This window comes from Dromiciops gliroides, chromosome 6, assembly GCF_019393635.1.
Source record: "Dromiciops gliroides isolate mDroGli1 chromosome 6, mDroGli1.pri, whole genome shotgun sequence".
NCBI lineage: Eukaryota > Metazoa > Chordata > Mammalia > Microbiotheria > Microbiotheriidae > Dromiciops > Dromiciops gliroides.
In genome coordinates, this window is record NC_057866.1 from 121,714,501 (window position 1) to 121,728,467 (window position 13,967).

Below are 13,967 nucleotides of genomic sequence, written 5' to 3' on the forward strand. Positions count from 1 at the left end.
GCAAGACAATCTCCAAATGAGTATATGATTTAGATATAAAAGGTGATATTATGAGTAAATTATAAGATAATGGAAGAAATTACCAGCCAAATCTATGGATATGGGATGACTTCATGGCCAAATGAGAGGATGGAGGAGAGTTGTTCCCATAAAATGGACAATTCTGATTACATCGAACTAAAAAGTTTTGCACCAATAAATTAGGTGGGGAGGAGAATATTTGCAACAAGTTACCATGGTAAAGGTGTCATTTCTTAGATATAAAGAGAACTAAAAAAGATTTATAAAGTCTTTCCCCAATGGGTCATTTAATGTAAACAGTCCATTTTTCAGAAGAAATCCAACCTATCAATACCACATGAAAAATGCTGTAAATTACCAATAACTGGAGAAAAAAAGAAACTCTGAGGTTCTACCTCATACCTATCATTTGGCGAAAATGACAAATGTTCTAGAAGACAGAGTAAAATAGGCAATATTGGTGGAGCTGTGAACCAGTCCAATCATACTGGGAAGCAATTTGGAACTATGCCCCAAAAGTTATTAAACTGTACATACCCCTTAACCTAGCAATACCACAATTGGTTTATACCCCAACGAGATCAAAGATAAAAAGAATGGTTTCAGAAAAACATGGAAGACTTGTATGAATTGATGCAGTGTGAAGTGAACAGAACCAGGAGAATATTTATACAATAACAATAATGTAAAGACAAATAACTTTGAAAGAATTAGGAACTCTGATCAACACAATGACCAACCACAATTCCAGAGGACTACTGATGCAACATGCGATCCCACCTCCAGATAGAGAGGGGCATGGCTAATACAGGAATTTGTTTTACCTGAATATACATATTTAGAATGGAAAAAATAAGTATATGATGGAAAAAATAAAAAGAATAAACTGCATGCTATAATTATAAATTATGAAGACCAAACTCAGACCTAAAGAAGATATGAAAAGTCACCTGGCCCTCCCTTCTTATGATGATGGAAGACTATGGGTATGGAATATTGTATATGGCAGTATACAATAATGCAATATTGGTTAGTTTTGTTGAACTGTTCGTTCCCTCTTCTATATTCTTTGTTATACTTCTCTTGAGGGAGGAAAGGCTACAGGTGGAAATGTAGGTGATATAAAAACCATTTTATAAGCATTTACATCAAAAAGTTAAAGAAAAATCATGTTAAGGGCTAAAATTCTAGCTAGTCTGTCTAAAATATCTAATGAGTGGTCGCCAATAAATTATAAGCTTTAGCAAGAGTTAGACTTTTAAGCATTTATTAAGGAGAATAAGAACTTGGTAAAGAGAGAGAAAGGCCTAGATTCCTATCTATTAAAGGGAGAGCACATTTCTAGCTCCGCTCTCCACCAGAGTCCCAAGGAAAGAGCGCGAGAGTGAGCGCCAGTCTCTTCCTTCCTCCTCCCACTAGCCCGCGTCACTTCCTGACTCCTGGTCTTGCCCTCAAAGACCTTCGCTTCATGGGCAGAACTCTTCTACAGTAAGTCTCCAGCAGGTGGTGTCATTCCAATCGTTACAGTCCCCCCTGTTGTTCCTCAAGAAACAAAAGGTTTCCTTGACGGAACAGTAAAAACAATATGATAACTATTGCTAACTAATAATATGTGAACAACAATATAGAAAAGGAAGAGAGGAAAGTTTTGTCCAGAGGGGCAATTTTTTTTTGTCCTCATGAACCGACGCTTTGACATTAGTCTTGCAAAGGGAGGGCCTCTGCAGAGAATACATGTTACAGATGGTGTATATTATAACAGAAAGAGAAAAAAACAACAAAAACAACAAATCAAAACTGTTCATTTAAAGTCTCTGAAAGTCTTTTCTCAGATGTCCTCTAGGTGTAGTCGTGGAATGGAAGTCTTTTCAGGGGTTGATGTGTGGATACTGGTAATCAGCCAGGAAATTTCCTACAAAATTGAGCTTAACACAACTTTAAAATAGCTTTATCAATAATCAAATCAAACAATGAAAGTTCTCAAAAACATGTCTAAGGGAATTCAGAATCTTAGTTGTTACACATGAAACATATAATAAAACAAAATTGAAACATTTTTTAAAATTATAATATTACTATAGTCCCCCCCTTATGGAGGGTAATTGAGAAGACAATTGCTGTGATATTAATTTTTTAAAATAATTTTTATCTTTGTTTCATCACTTTTTGCATCATCTGCCTAATTATCCTCATGCCATTATGAGAAATTAGAAAATCTAATATAATTGGTAACAGGTGTCAAGGCCAAATTCAACACTGTATTTATCATGACACCTGAGATAATTATGGGGGTTACCATAAAAGAACAGAGAAATGATGGGATATGAGCATTCCCACACTTGAGCAATATGTACTGCCCATGCAGTATGCCAGGCTTAAAATAGGTGGATGGAATATATGTCCATGCCACCGAACATATTGGAAGAAACTGAATCAGACTTAATCAGATGCATGGGATTGAGATGTCCATGGCATCAGGCATATAGGAGGGAGCATAGAAGCCAGGTGTAGAAGTGAGATGGGTGGGATGAATACTTCCAGCCATCTGTACAATATTGTGGGGAAAAAGAGAATAAAATATTAAACCAAGAGAATCCAACCTCAACATTTGTCAAAAGCCGTTCCCTCGGCCATACCTTGACTTCATGCATGTCTCCCCTCATGTGACAGTTCAGTGTCTGTTCTTGCATGTATTCCTCTTGTGATTGGATGGCATCTTGGCCAACTGGCATCTGATAACTCAGAATAAAGTCAATTAATGTCTTAAATGATAAGTTCCCATAATCCAAGTCTCATATGGATTTAAAATTGAGGATAATAAATGATTGCAAAAATGTGCATACATCTTGACTCAGAATATAATATATAATTATGCAACAATTTCAAATAATACCCCTTTTTTTTAACTTAGTATACAATTACTTTTTTGAAAAATCTGAACATATTTAAATACAAGTTAAAGCACAACACAATCTCAAAGAAAACTTTTACAAATGTTCCCCTCTTTTTTTTTTTTTGGAATATGCTTATCAAAAATAATACTTCTAGAATCAATTTACACTTGCCATGGCAAACAATTTGCCAGGGAAATGCTTTAAAGAGTTTGATCAAATAATCAGTTGAGAAAAAATAACAAAAACAAACAACTCAGAATATGGGAGCACAATACTCCTAGAATTAACATTGTATAATAAAATCAAAACCATCTTGCAATGTTTCAAAATTAGATAGACAAATGAATAGAAGAAAATACACATGGAACAATAAAATACAGTGAAATTCAAACTAAGGAAATCTAAATGAATGTGAACTTAATATTAATAAGAGTATTATAAAATATAAACTTGATCACATGACTATAAAAAGCTTTTACAAATATTCTCCTTGTTTTAAAAACTAAATATAAAACAATCTCAAAAGCATGAAAATCTCTATGAAAATAAACCCATACCATTAATTTCAAAATGTATATATAATAGCATAGAAATCCTATGTAACCTCTGAACTGATACTATTACTCTGAGTGAATTCAGAACACTTTTGATTCCGGTATCTAAAATCCCCCATACTCATATCAATACCTTGCTGCTTACTTCTACATTTCTGTAAAATATATACCCTTCCATGGCAAAAGAAGCAGAGTCTTGAACTATGTTGATTGTCATTCTTATTCAGCTTAAGTTTTTCTTCTTTAACCCCTCTATATTGTCTGTCGGGCTTTTCACCATACAAATGCTTTATAAGATTACTAATTAAAGACAAAAGCAGGTTAGCAAAATTATGAACAAATCGAGCATATCTGGAATTTAAAGGGTTTTCTAAGGTTGCCTCAGAAGCACAGCCAGGCTGGGAAAGGGCTGAGCCTGAAGCTGCAAATGTAGTTAGAGAAAGTTGAGCATGTGCATCAGATCTCTGGACTTCCCAGGCAGGGGAAGCAATGGGCTTGGCCATGGGAGGAGTAGAGGGTGGGGTCTGGAGAGGAGGGGAGGGACCAGAGCAATTTGAATCAGACTTGATTTTGACCTCAGGCCTGGATTCCTCTTCCCCCACTTTGCCTCCAGGTGCTAGGGGATTAAAAGCTTCTAGAGGGTGGGTCATTGCCTCCAGGCCATGCAAAATTAGAGCAACAATTAGTGTTAGAACTGGGAAAAGCTGCAGGAATCTCTTCAGGTTTCTCTGAAAAAGCATGGTTGGGAGAGGGAAAGATATTTCCTTGTGTGAGTAAGTTGCTGGCTCTTTTAACAAAAATAAAAAGAAAAATAGAAAATCCACAAAAACAAAGCATTAACATGATCTTATCTCCCATTTGTCTGGTTAAACAGACTAAAATCAAAAATAGGGTAATTAGGGAGTTTAAAAGATCCATTCGAAAAAATTTAAAGGGAAAACACAGTACGCCAGTACTTAGCAGTTTAAAGGGTAGGGGAAATTTCTTACCCAACCAGAAGATCAGAAGTGAAGTTCAGCTTTCCTCTTCGTGGTCAGCCATCTGTTAAGGGCTAAAATTCTAGCTAGTCTGTCTAAAATATCTAATGAGTGGTCGCCAATAAATTATAAGCTTTAGCAAGAGTTTTAGACTTTTAAGCATTTATTAAGGAGAATAAGAACTTGGTAAAGAGAGAGAAAGGCCTAGATTCCTATCTATTAAAGGGAGAGCACATTTCTAGCTCCGCTCTCCACCAGAGTCCCAAGGAAAGAGCGCGAGAGCGAGCGCCCACTAGCCCGCGTCACTTCCTGACTCCTGGTCTTGCCCTCAAAGACCTTTGCTTCATAGGCAGAACTCTTCTACAGTAAGTCTCCAGCAGGTGGTGTCATTCCAATCGTTACAATCAAAAAGCATCAAAAAGTTAAAAAAGGAATATAAAAATTTCATAGAAGTAATTAAAGTCTTATATTAACTGATGCACAATAAAATAAGCAAAACCAAGAAAATGTACATACAGTTATAACAATATAAATGGAAACAAAATGTGGTGTGACTAATTGCTGAAGCTTAACATCTACTTCAAATGGTTGTTGGGAGGATCAAATGAGACATTTATAAAGCTTTTAGCATAGTTCACAGCACACAGTAGACACTTAATAAATGTCTGTTCCCTCCTGCCCTCAACCTTATTGCCATAAAATGAGAAAATGTTCCTCCCTCCCTTCTTTGCAGAGGTTGAAGATGATGGTGTGGAACCCTGTTCACATTCAATGTCAGACTTAAGCCTGTTAGTTTGGCTAGGCTATTTTTTTCCTCTTTTCTCTAATAATAATAAATAATAACAATAATTATAGCTAACACTCATTTGGTGCTTAGTATATGCCAGGCACAATGCTAAGTGCCTTAAAATTTATTATCTCATTTGATCCTCACAACAACTCAGAGTAGATGCTATTATTATCCCCATTTACTTAAGGAAACTGAGGCGAACAGAGGTTAAATGACTTACCCAGGGTCACACAGCTAATAAGTATCTAAGGCTGGATTTGAACTCTGTTCTTCCTAACTTCAGACTCAGTATTCTATTCAGCATGCCACCTAACTGCCCTTAATAATAAGCAAATCAATTTCATCAAAGTAATTTGAATGATGATAGTTTTTTACTTACCTACCTTGGACCTATTATTTATTTTTTATTACAAAGGATGAATGGCTTTCTGATCAGGGGAACGGAGAGAAATACTTGGAAATAAAGGTGATATATAAGAAAACACTTAAATAAAAAAATTAACATTAAAAAAGTTTTTTTAAAAGATAAATATCGGATAGAGCACCGGCCCTGGAGTCAGGAGTACCCGAGTTCAAATCCGACCTCAGACACTTAACACTTACTAGCTGTGTGACCCTGGGCAAGTCACTTAACCCCAATTGCCTCACTAAAAAAAAAAAAAAAAAAAAAAAAAAGATAAATATCCTTAGGGGTTAGGTGGTACAGTGCATAAAGCACCAGGCCTGAGTTCAAATCCAACCTCAGACACTTAACACTTACTAGTTGTGTGACCCTGGGCTAGTTACTTAACCCTCATTGCCCTGCCAAAAAAAAAAAAGAAAGAAAAAAGAAAAAGAAAAAAAGATAAATATCCTTAGAAAGGGTCGAGTCTATCAATTATCTCAGCATTAATGTGAATTACTTTTTTTTTTTTTTAGGTTTGTATTTTTTTTTTAATTTTTTTTTTAATGTATGAGGTATTTTATTTTTTCCATTACATGTAAAGATAGTTCTCAACTTTTGTTTATACATGCTTTACAATTTCAGATTTTTCTCCCTCCCTCCCTTCCCTCCCCCCTCCCCTAGACAGCAGGTAATCTGATATAGGTTATATCTATATATCTCTATACATATACATATAGATATATATATATACACACACATATATATATACACATAATAACATTAATCCTATTTCTGCATTAATCCTGTTACAAGAGAAAGAATCAGAGCAGTGATGCAAAACCTCAAAATAGAAAAAAAAAAAAAAAACAGCACCCAAAACAAAAGAAATAATATGGTTCAATCAGCATCTATACTCCACAGTTCTTTCTTTCTTTTTTTTTCTTGGATTTGGAGATCCTCTTCTATCATGAGTTCCCTGGAACTCTTCTGTACCATTACATTGGTGAGAAGAATATAGTCCATCACAGTAGGTCAACACTCAATGTTGATGATACTGTGTACAATGTTCTTCTGGTTCTGCTCATCTCACTCATCATCAGCTCACGTAAGACCCTCCAGGTTTCTCTGAACTCTTCCTGCTCATCATTTCTTACAGCACAATAGTATTCCATTGTATTCATATACCACAACTTGTCCAGCCATTCCCCAATTGATGGGCACCCCCTCAACTTCCAATTCCTTGCTACCACGTAAAGAGCAGCTATAAATATTTTTGTACATGTGGGTCCCTTTCCCCCTTCCATGATTTCTTTGGGCAAAAGACCTAAAAGTGGGATTGCTGGGTCAAAGGGTATGCACAGCTTTATTGCCCAATGTGAATTACTTTTAAAGTAGCACTTGGTAAGATCAGCAGCACCTTTACAATGAGAATTTTAAAAAAAAAGGATGAGTAATTATGAACAGGTAAAATCAAGAACTTCTGACAATCACAGGATAGATATTAGGCATCTAGTGGACAGGAAAAGAAAAGGCATGGAGAAGGAAAAAAGGTTTACTTACATGGCATATAGTATGAAAGTGAAAATTGTTTCTCATACTATGTCATATTTAAAACATCTAATCATATACAGAACAAAAACTTGTATCTTTCGGATAATTTATACCATAAAATGATTCAGACTCTAGAGTATTTTGTATTTTTTAAAGATCCTGTTAAGTATAATAAATCAATTTTATATTTCATAAGCACAGAGAAAATACTAAAAAGTTTAAACTATTACTAAAGTCTCCCCTCAAAGCAAATATGACTAGTCCTTGGTTTGAGGCATGGTATTTAAAAAACTGACCTTTTTATATGTAATTTAGAGGAAGGGTGGAAATAAGAAAATGAAATTATACATCATTCTAAAAATGGAATTACTCAGTGTTTCATAAATAGCAAATATTTCACACCAATAAATACTAGTTTTGTCTTATAGTTAAGGATGTTTTCAAAGAAATATAACTGATGTTTTTAATAGATCCATTAAGGACCTAAAATAAAAACCACATATATTTTCCAGTTATAAACACACAATCAAGAATCTGTGTAGCCAGACAAATTTTCTACAACTTTTAACTGCTCTAAGCATTTTAGCATGATACCCAGTAACAGTCAGTTACACAACGATAGCAGGCAGGCCATTGTCTCCATTGGACCTTATTTGATTTGATTGACCATTATTATTTGATTATTATTATCATCATTTGCTAAAAATATCTATTAGCTGCCAAAATCTAGATAAGTCAAAAGCCATGATCATCAAATTACTTAGATGTAATTATTTTTCTTAATAATTACCAACCTAAGTATTTAATAAAAATGAAAAACAAAACAATTTTTGTTTCTTTTACACACCCAATTTACTACATTTAATTTTACCTCTGTGGCAGATGGAAGGACATTTATGGTTTCTACACCCTAAAGCTCGTGCACATGGTAGATCACAAGGTGGGCAGCTTCCAGGGCAACACTATGGAGAAAAAAAGTACACAAAGTCTAAGTAACTTTGAATTATTCTTCCCAGTATGCATCCCATTCTAATGTCTACCAACAACCTATAGGAAGTAGCAGTATAAAACTACAGACTAAACATTTTAAAAATAACTTTTCTTTGCTCTTACCTCCAACACTTAGCACAGTGCCTGACACATAGTAGGTACTTAATAAAATTTTACTGTCTAAGTGAAATTTTTTAAATCTTTCCTTTCCTTTCGTTTAAGCTTACCTTAAAAAACAAAAACAAACAAACCTCCCCCACAGCTTTATTTTCCCCTTCAGTTAATCTCTTATGCCTTTTAAACTTTGTTCTTTCTGTTACTGTTGTTCAGTCATTTCAGTTATGTCCTATTCTTTGGGACCCTATTTGCGGTTTTCTTGGCAAAGATACTAGAGTGGTTTGCGAGTTCCTTCTCTAGCTCATTTTACAGATGAGGAAACTGTGGCAAATGGGATTAATTGACTTGCCCAGGATCATTCCGCTAGTGTCTCAGACCATATTTGAAGTCAGGAAGATGAGTCTTCCTGACTTCAGGCCCAGCACTCTATCCACTGGGCCACCTTAATTTAAATCAGTTCATCTATAAATAGTATAATGTTTGATTATTATGAGTAATGTAGCTCAATATAGCTTAGCTACTTGTAAATTCATACAATAAACTGGGTTTGGGTGATTTTTCTTAATGAGGTCAAATATAAGGCAGTTATGTAAATTAAATTATCTATAATAGTTTCTCAAAATGGGAATCCAAAGAGGCCAGGATATTTGTAGGGATGAATCAGTGACATCTGATATTCCTGATCCATAAACTAGAAAAAACACAGGCATCTGGAACTTGCCCAATTCTTTTCTCCACAAGCAGAAAGTATATTGTCATTTCAAGTCCATGCCAATATCCCAACACTGTCCTTAGCTACTTGCAGTCTTCTTCAATGGGGCTAACTCCCTTCTACCAGTTCTAGAGAAGTATAAATCTTTTGTTTTTTTAATTTATGCAGAGGGTAAAGCAATGCATAAGAAGTCATCTTCTGGAACATAAAAGTTATGGCCTGAAAAAGCAGCTTCACCGTAAATAAATATATAAAGTGTTAGAGAATATTAAAAAAATATGCTTTTTTTTTTTTGCGGGGCAATGGGGGTTAAGTGACTTGCCCAGGGTCACACAGCTAGTAAGTGTCAAGTGTCTGAGGCCGGTTTGAACTCAGGTCCTCCTGAATCCAGGGCCAGTGTTTTATCCCCTGCGCCACCTAGCTGCCCCCAATTTAATGCTAAAGCATTAAATTGTTAACTATAAACTTATTCAATTAAGCAACCGTTTACTGACCATCTGATCACTGTACAAGGAACTTTGGAGAATATAATAGCAGATAAGCTGGTGGTCAAGTGAGAGAGCACTTAGAAATGAGGAAAATTGGAAAGGAAGAACAGTAAAAAAAGGGGGAAAGGCAGAAAATTAGTTTAGTTTAAAACCCATATGATACAATAGTTATGAAAAGTTACCCAAGTCTAAAAAAGCTCTACTAGCAATGTATACAAAGACTCCTGAGGTCACAGCCACACAACTATTTTCTTAGCAACCTGTTCATAGCCACATTATATGCCACTCATCTCCCTGGCCCTACCCTCTCCTTCACCAATTTTTTCTTCTTAAAGTTACCAAAATAGTCTTCCTAATGCAAGTCTGACCAAACCTTTTTCCTGACCAAAAATCCTCCAAGATTCACCATCGCTTGTAAGAGTAATCTCCAAAATCATCAGTGAAAAAAATGCTTAAATGTTGCCCTAACATATATAAAATATTTTGCTTAATTATAAATTCAATGTACATACTATTGAATTAATAATTACATATAAAATAAAACAAAAATAGAAATAAAAGGATAAGAATGAAATCTTTTGAAAGTAATATTTAATTACCAGTATGAAAACCATTTTTGCTCTCACTAAAATGACTGTTAATCTATCAACATGCATTAACTATCTGGTAGGCACAGGAGATACAAATACAAAGAAACAATTCCTACTCTCAAAGAGCTTATACTCTTAAAATTATGACTAATAGTGTTTTTAGGTGAGAGGAATGTGACTGAATATGCTTCATGATTTTTGAAAGTCTGGGTTTAATACTTTGCAATACAGTGTTCCAAAGATCTAAAGGAAAAAGCATCTTAAGCAGCCCTCAAAACTCCTCCAAAGAGATAAAGAAAATATATCAGAATAAAATCTGAAGGGAAAATACAAGAAAAAGTCACAGTGACTTTTTCCAGCCCAATTAACCTAAAGAAACAAAAAGTTCTTTGGACACTGAGGCCTGGGTCTGGCCAGGGGCCTTCTGTATACCAAACACACCAGTACTGGGGCAGGCTCCAGACCCACGCTGGAGTACTGACCCATACTGGGGAAACAGGACATGAACAAGAGCCAACCAGAAGCTTTGCGGGGCCCCTACCCAATTCTGGGCCAGTGATGTAGGGGAGGCAGAGGAGGGCAGCATTCTAGGGCAAAGAGAAGCAGGCCCTGAGTAGTGCACCAAAGGAGAAGCAAGTACAGATGAAAAGAGCTACCATGGGGCTCACATCCCAAGAGCAAAAAAGGGGGAAGGGGGGGTGTCTCAATTCCAACTTCCAGTGCCACCTGTAACAGTGAGAGCACCAGGCCTGGAGTTAAGAGGACCTAAGTTCAAATCTGACCTCAGACACCTCCTAGCTGTGTGACTTGGACAAGTCACTTAATCTGTTTGCCTCCATTTCCTCATCAGAAAAATGAGGATAATAAAAACATACTTCCCAGGGTTGTTGCAAGGATCAAATGAGATATTTGTGAAGTGCTGAGCACAGTGTCCAGCACACAGAAGGCCCCACACAAATGCTGTTTATTATTATCATCATTATTGTTGTTGTTATTATCTCCCTTTCTACTGGCTGCTTCCCTACTGCCTACAAGTGTGCTCATGGCTCCTCCTTCCTCACCTGACCTATGTGCCTCCAAGTCCTCTACTCTCTCTCCTCTTTATTCCCTGGAGGTTAACTTCTGACCTCATCACTCCACTATAACTGCTCTCTCCCAAGTGACCAATGGTCTCTAAATTGCCCAATCGAATGGCCCTTGCTCATTCTTCATTCTAAAACTCTCTGCAGTCTTTGACACTGCCTATAATCTCTTCTCCATCTACAAACCAAGGAACAGGCCAGGCAAGTGAATAAATAACCTGATCCTCCTTAAATCATACCACCTGGGACTTCTGAAGCTTGGGATACAGCAAGATGAGCAGACAGAGAAAGGTGAGGACCACAGAAAGTTTCTTTAGTGACAAGGAAGATCGAGGTGCACTCTCAGAGGAAGATGTCAACGTCAGGGCCCCTTTATCTAAAGCTGCCAAGAAGAATATGAATTGGTCTCAGGCCATAGGGGTGCTCAAAAAGGACTTTGAAAAAAAATGGAAAGAGAAATGAGGGTGATGCAGGAAAGATGAGAAAAAAGTCAACAGTTTGAAAAGCCAAATGGAAAAGCTCTCTGATGAAAATAATTGCCTAAGAATTAGGATTGAACAAATGGAAGCCAGTGACTTTATGAGAAACCAAGACACAATAAAGCAAATCCAAATGAATAAAAAAATAGAGGGCAATGTGAAATATCTTCTGGGAAAAACTGCTGACCTGGAAAATAGGTCCAGGAGAGATAACTTGAAAATTATTGGTCTACCTGAAAACCATGATCAAGGAAAGAGCTTAGACCTCATCTTCCAAGAAATTCTCAGGGAAAATTGCCCTGAAATTCTAGAAGCAGAAGCTAAAATAGAAATTGAAAGAATTCACCGATCACCTCCAGAAAGAGATCCCAAAAGGAAAACTCCTTAGGAATATTATAGGCAAATTCCAGAGCTCTCAGGTCAAGGAGAAAATATTGCAAGCTGCCAAAAACAAAGAATTCAAGTACTGTGGAGCCCCAGTCAGGATAGCATAAGATCTAGCTTCTACATTAAAGGACCGGAGGGGATGGAATATGATATTCCAGAGGGCAAAGGAATTGGGATTACAACCAAGAATAACCTACCCAGCAAAACTGATCATAATCTTTCAGAGGAAAAAATGGGACCTCAATGAAAAAGAGGACTTTCAGGTATTCGTGATGAAAAGACCAGAACTGAATGGCAAATTTGACTTTCAAATACAAGACCCTAGAGAACTATAAAAAATTGGAGTTGGGGGACATACCTGGAGTCGTACAGTGGGTGACTCTCTTGTGTCTGAGGCTGGGTTTTGGCTCTGATCCCCCTGGGTGCAGGGGTGATAATTTGTCCACTGTGTCACCTAGCTGCCCCATGATGACATCCTTAGGGTTAAACTGAGGGGTGAGGGGAATGCATTGGGGGAGGGGGAAGGGCAGAGGTGAAATCCTACATGAAAGAAACAGGAAAAGACTTATGGAGTGGGGGAAGAGATGGGAGAGGAGCAGGACAGTAAATGAATTTTACACTCATCAGAAAAGGCTCAAACACCTTAAACTCATCAGAGCTGCCTCAAGAAGGGACTAACACACACACACACACACACACACACACACACAACAGGGTGGAGTAATCTATTTAATCTGGGCAGTAAATGAGCCTAACACTCATCAGAACAGGCTCAAAGACCTCAATTTTATTAGAATTGGCTCAAGGAGGGAATAATGTACACTCTCAATTGGGTAGAGTAATCTCTCTAACCCAGCAGGAAAATAGGAGGGGAAGGGGATAAAGAGAGAGGGGCAAAAGAAGGAAGGGCAGAGTGGGGGAGGGGACAGACAGAAGCAAATTCCTTTTGAGAGTGATAGGATGAAAGAAGATGGATAACCATGGGGAAGGGAATAAGATGGAAGTGAAACAGTTAACAACAGTAATCATGAAAAAGAGAAAAGGGTGGAAAATCTTTACAAAAAATATTAATAGCAACTCTTTGTGGAGGCTAAGAATTGAGAATCAAGGGAATGTCCATCCATTGAGGAATGATGGAAAAAGCTGTGCTAAATGATTGTGGTGGAATGGTCTTGTGCTACCGGAAATGACAAACAGGATGATCCCAGAAAAACCTGGAAAGACTAATGAACATCGATGTATAAGTGAAGTGAGCAAAGCTGGGAGGACATTGTGCATAGTGACACCAGTATTGTTCAATGAGCAATTGTGAATGACTTAACTACTCTCAGCAATGCAATGATCCAAGACAATCCCAAGGAACTAATGAGGAAGCTTACCATCCACCCCCATAGAAAGAACTGATAAAAAGAACACTTGTGGATTGTACATATATAACCTGGTTGCAATCTTGTGGAGGGGGGAGGAAAGGGAGGGAGAAAAATTTGGAACTCTAAATCTTATGAAAATGAATGTTGAAAACTACCCTCACATGTAACTGGAAAAAATAAAATAAACGTTTGTTGCTAAAACAAAACAAAACAAAAAAAGAAAGAAAGAAAGAAAAATGTTAAAAAGGTGAAATCAACAGGCATTGGCAAGTTTGGAGAATGGAGAGGTTTGGGGAGAAAAATAATGAGTTCAATTTACTGGACTTCTAGTTTGAGACATGGAATAGGCATTTGAAGATGTGAGAATAGAGGTCAGAAGAGGTTAAGGCTGTATAAGTAAATTTGATAATCATCAGCATAGACGTGATAATTGAATCCAAAGGAATCCATAGGAGTTAATGAGATCATTGAGTAAAATAGCATATTGATATAATTCTTATAGATTATGTATATAAGTAGCAGGATCTAGTCCTATGAAGTTTGAATAATTCTTGATGGCTTCTATTTCTATTTTTTTGGC

General features: G+C 36.7%; 1 protein-coding gene across 1 annotated transcript in view; it reads right to left on the bottom strand.

Moving 5' to 3' along the window:
• NFXL1 (nuclear transcription factor, X-box binding like 1) overlaps nucleotides 1–13,967 on the bottom strand; it is a 73,803-nt gene that overhangs the window by 39,586 nt on the left and 20,250 nt on the right. Inside the window, exon 11 of the mRNA XM_043973132.1 lies at nucleotides 8,044–8,134. Coding sequence (XP_043829067.1) covers nucleotides 8,044–8,134 — 91 coding nt within the window. The remainder of the gene's footprint in view (nucleotides 1–8,043; nucleotides 8,135–13,967) is intronic.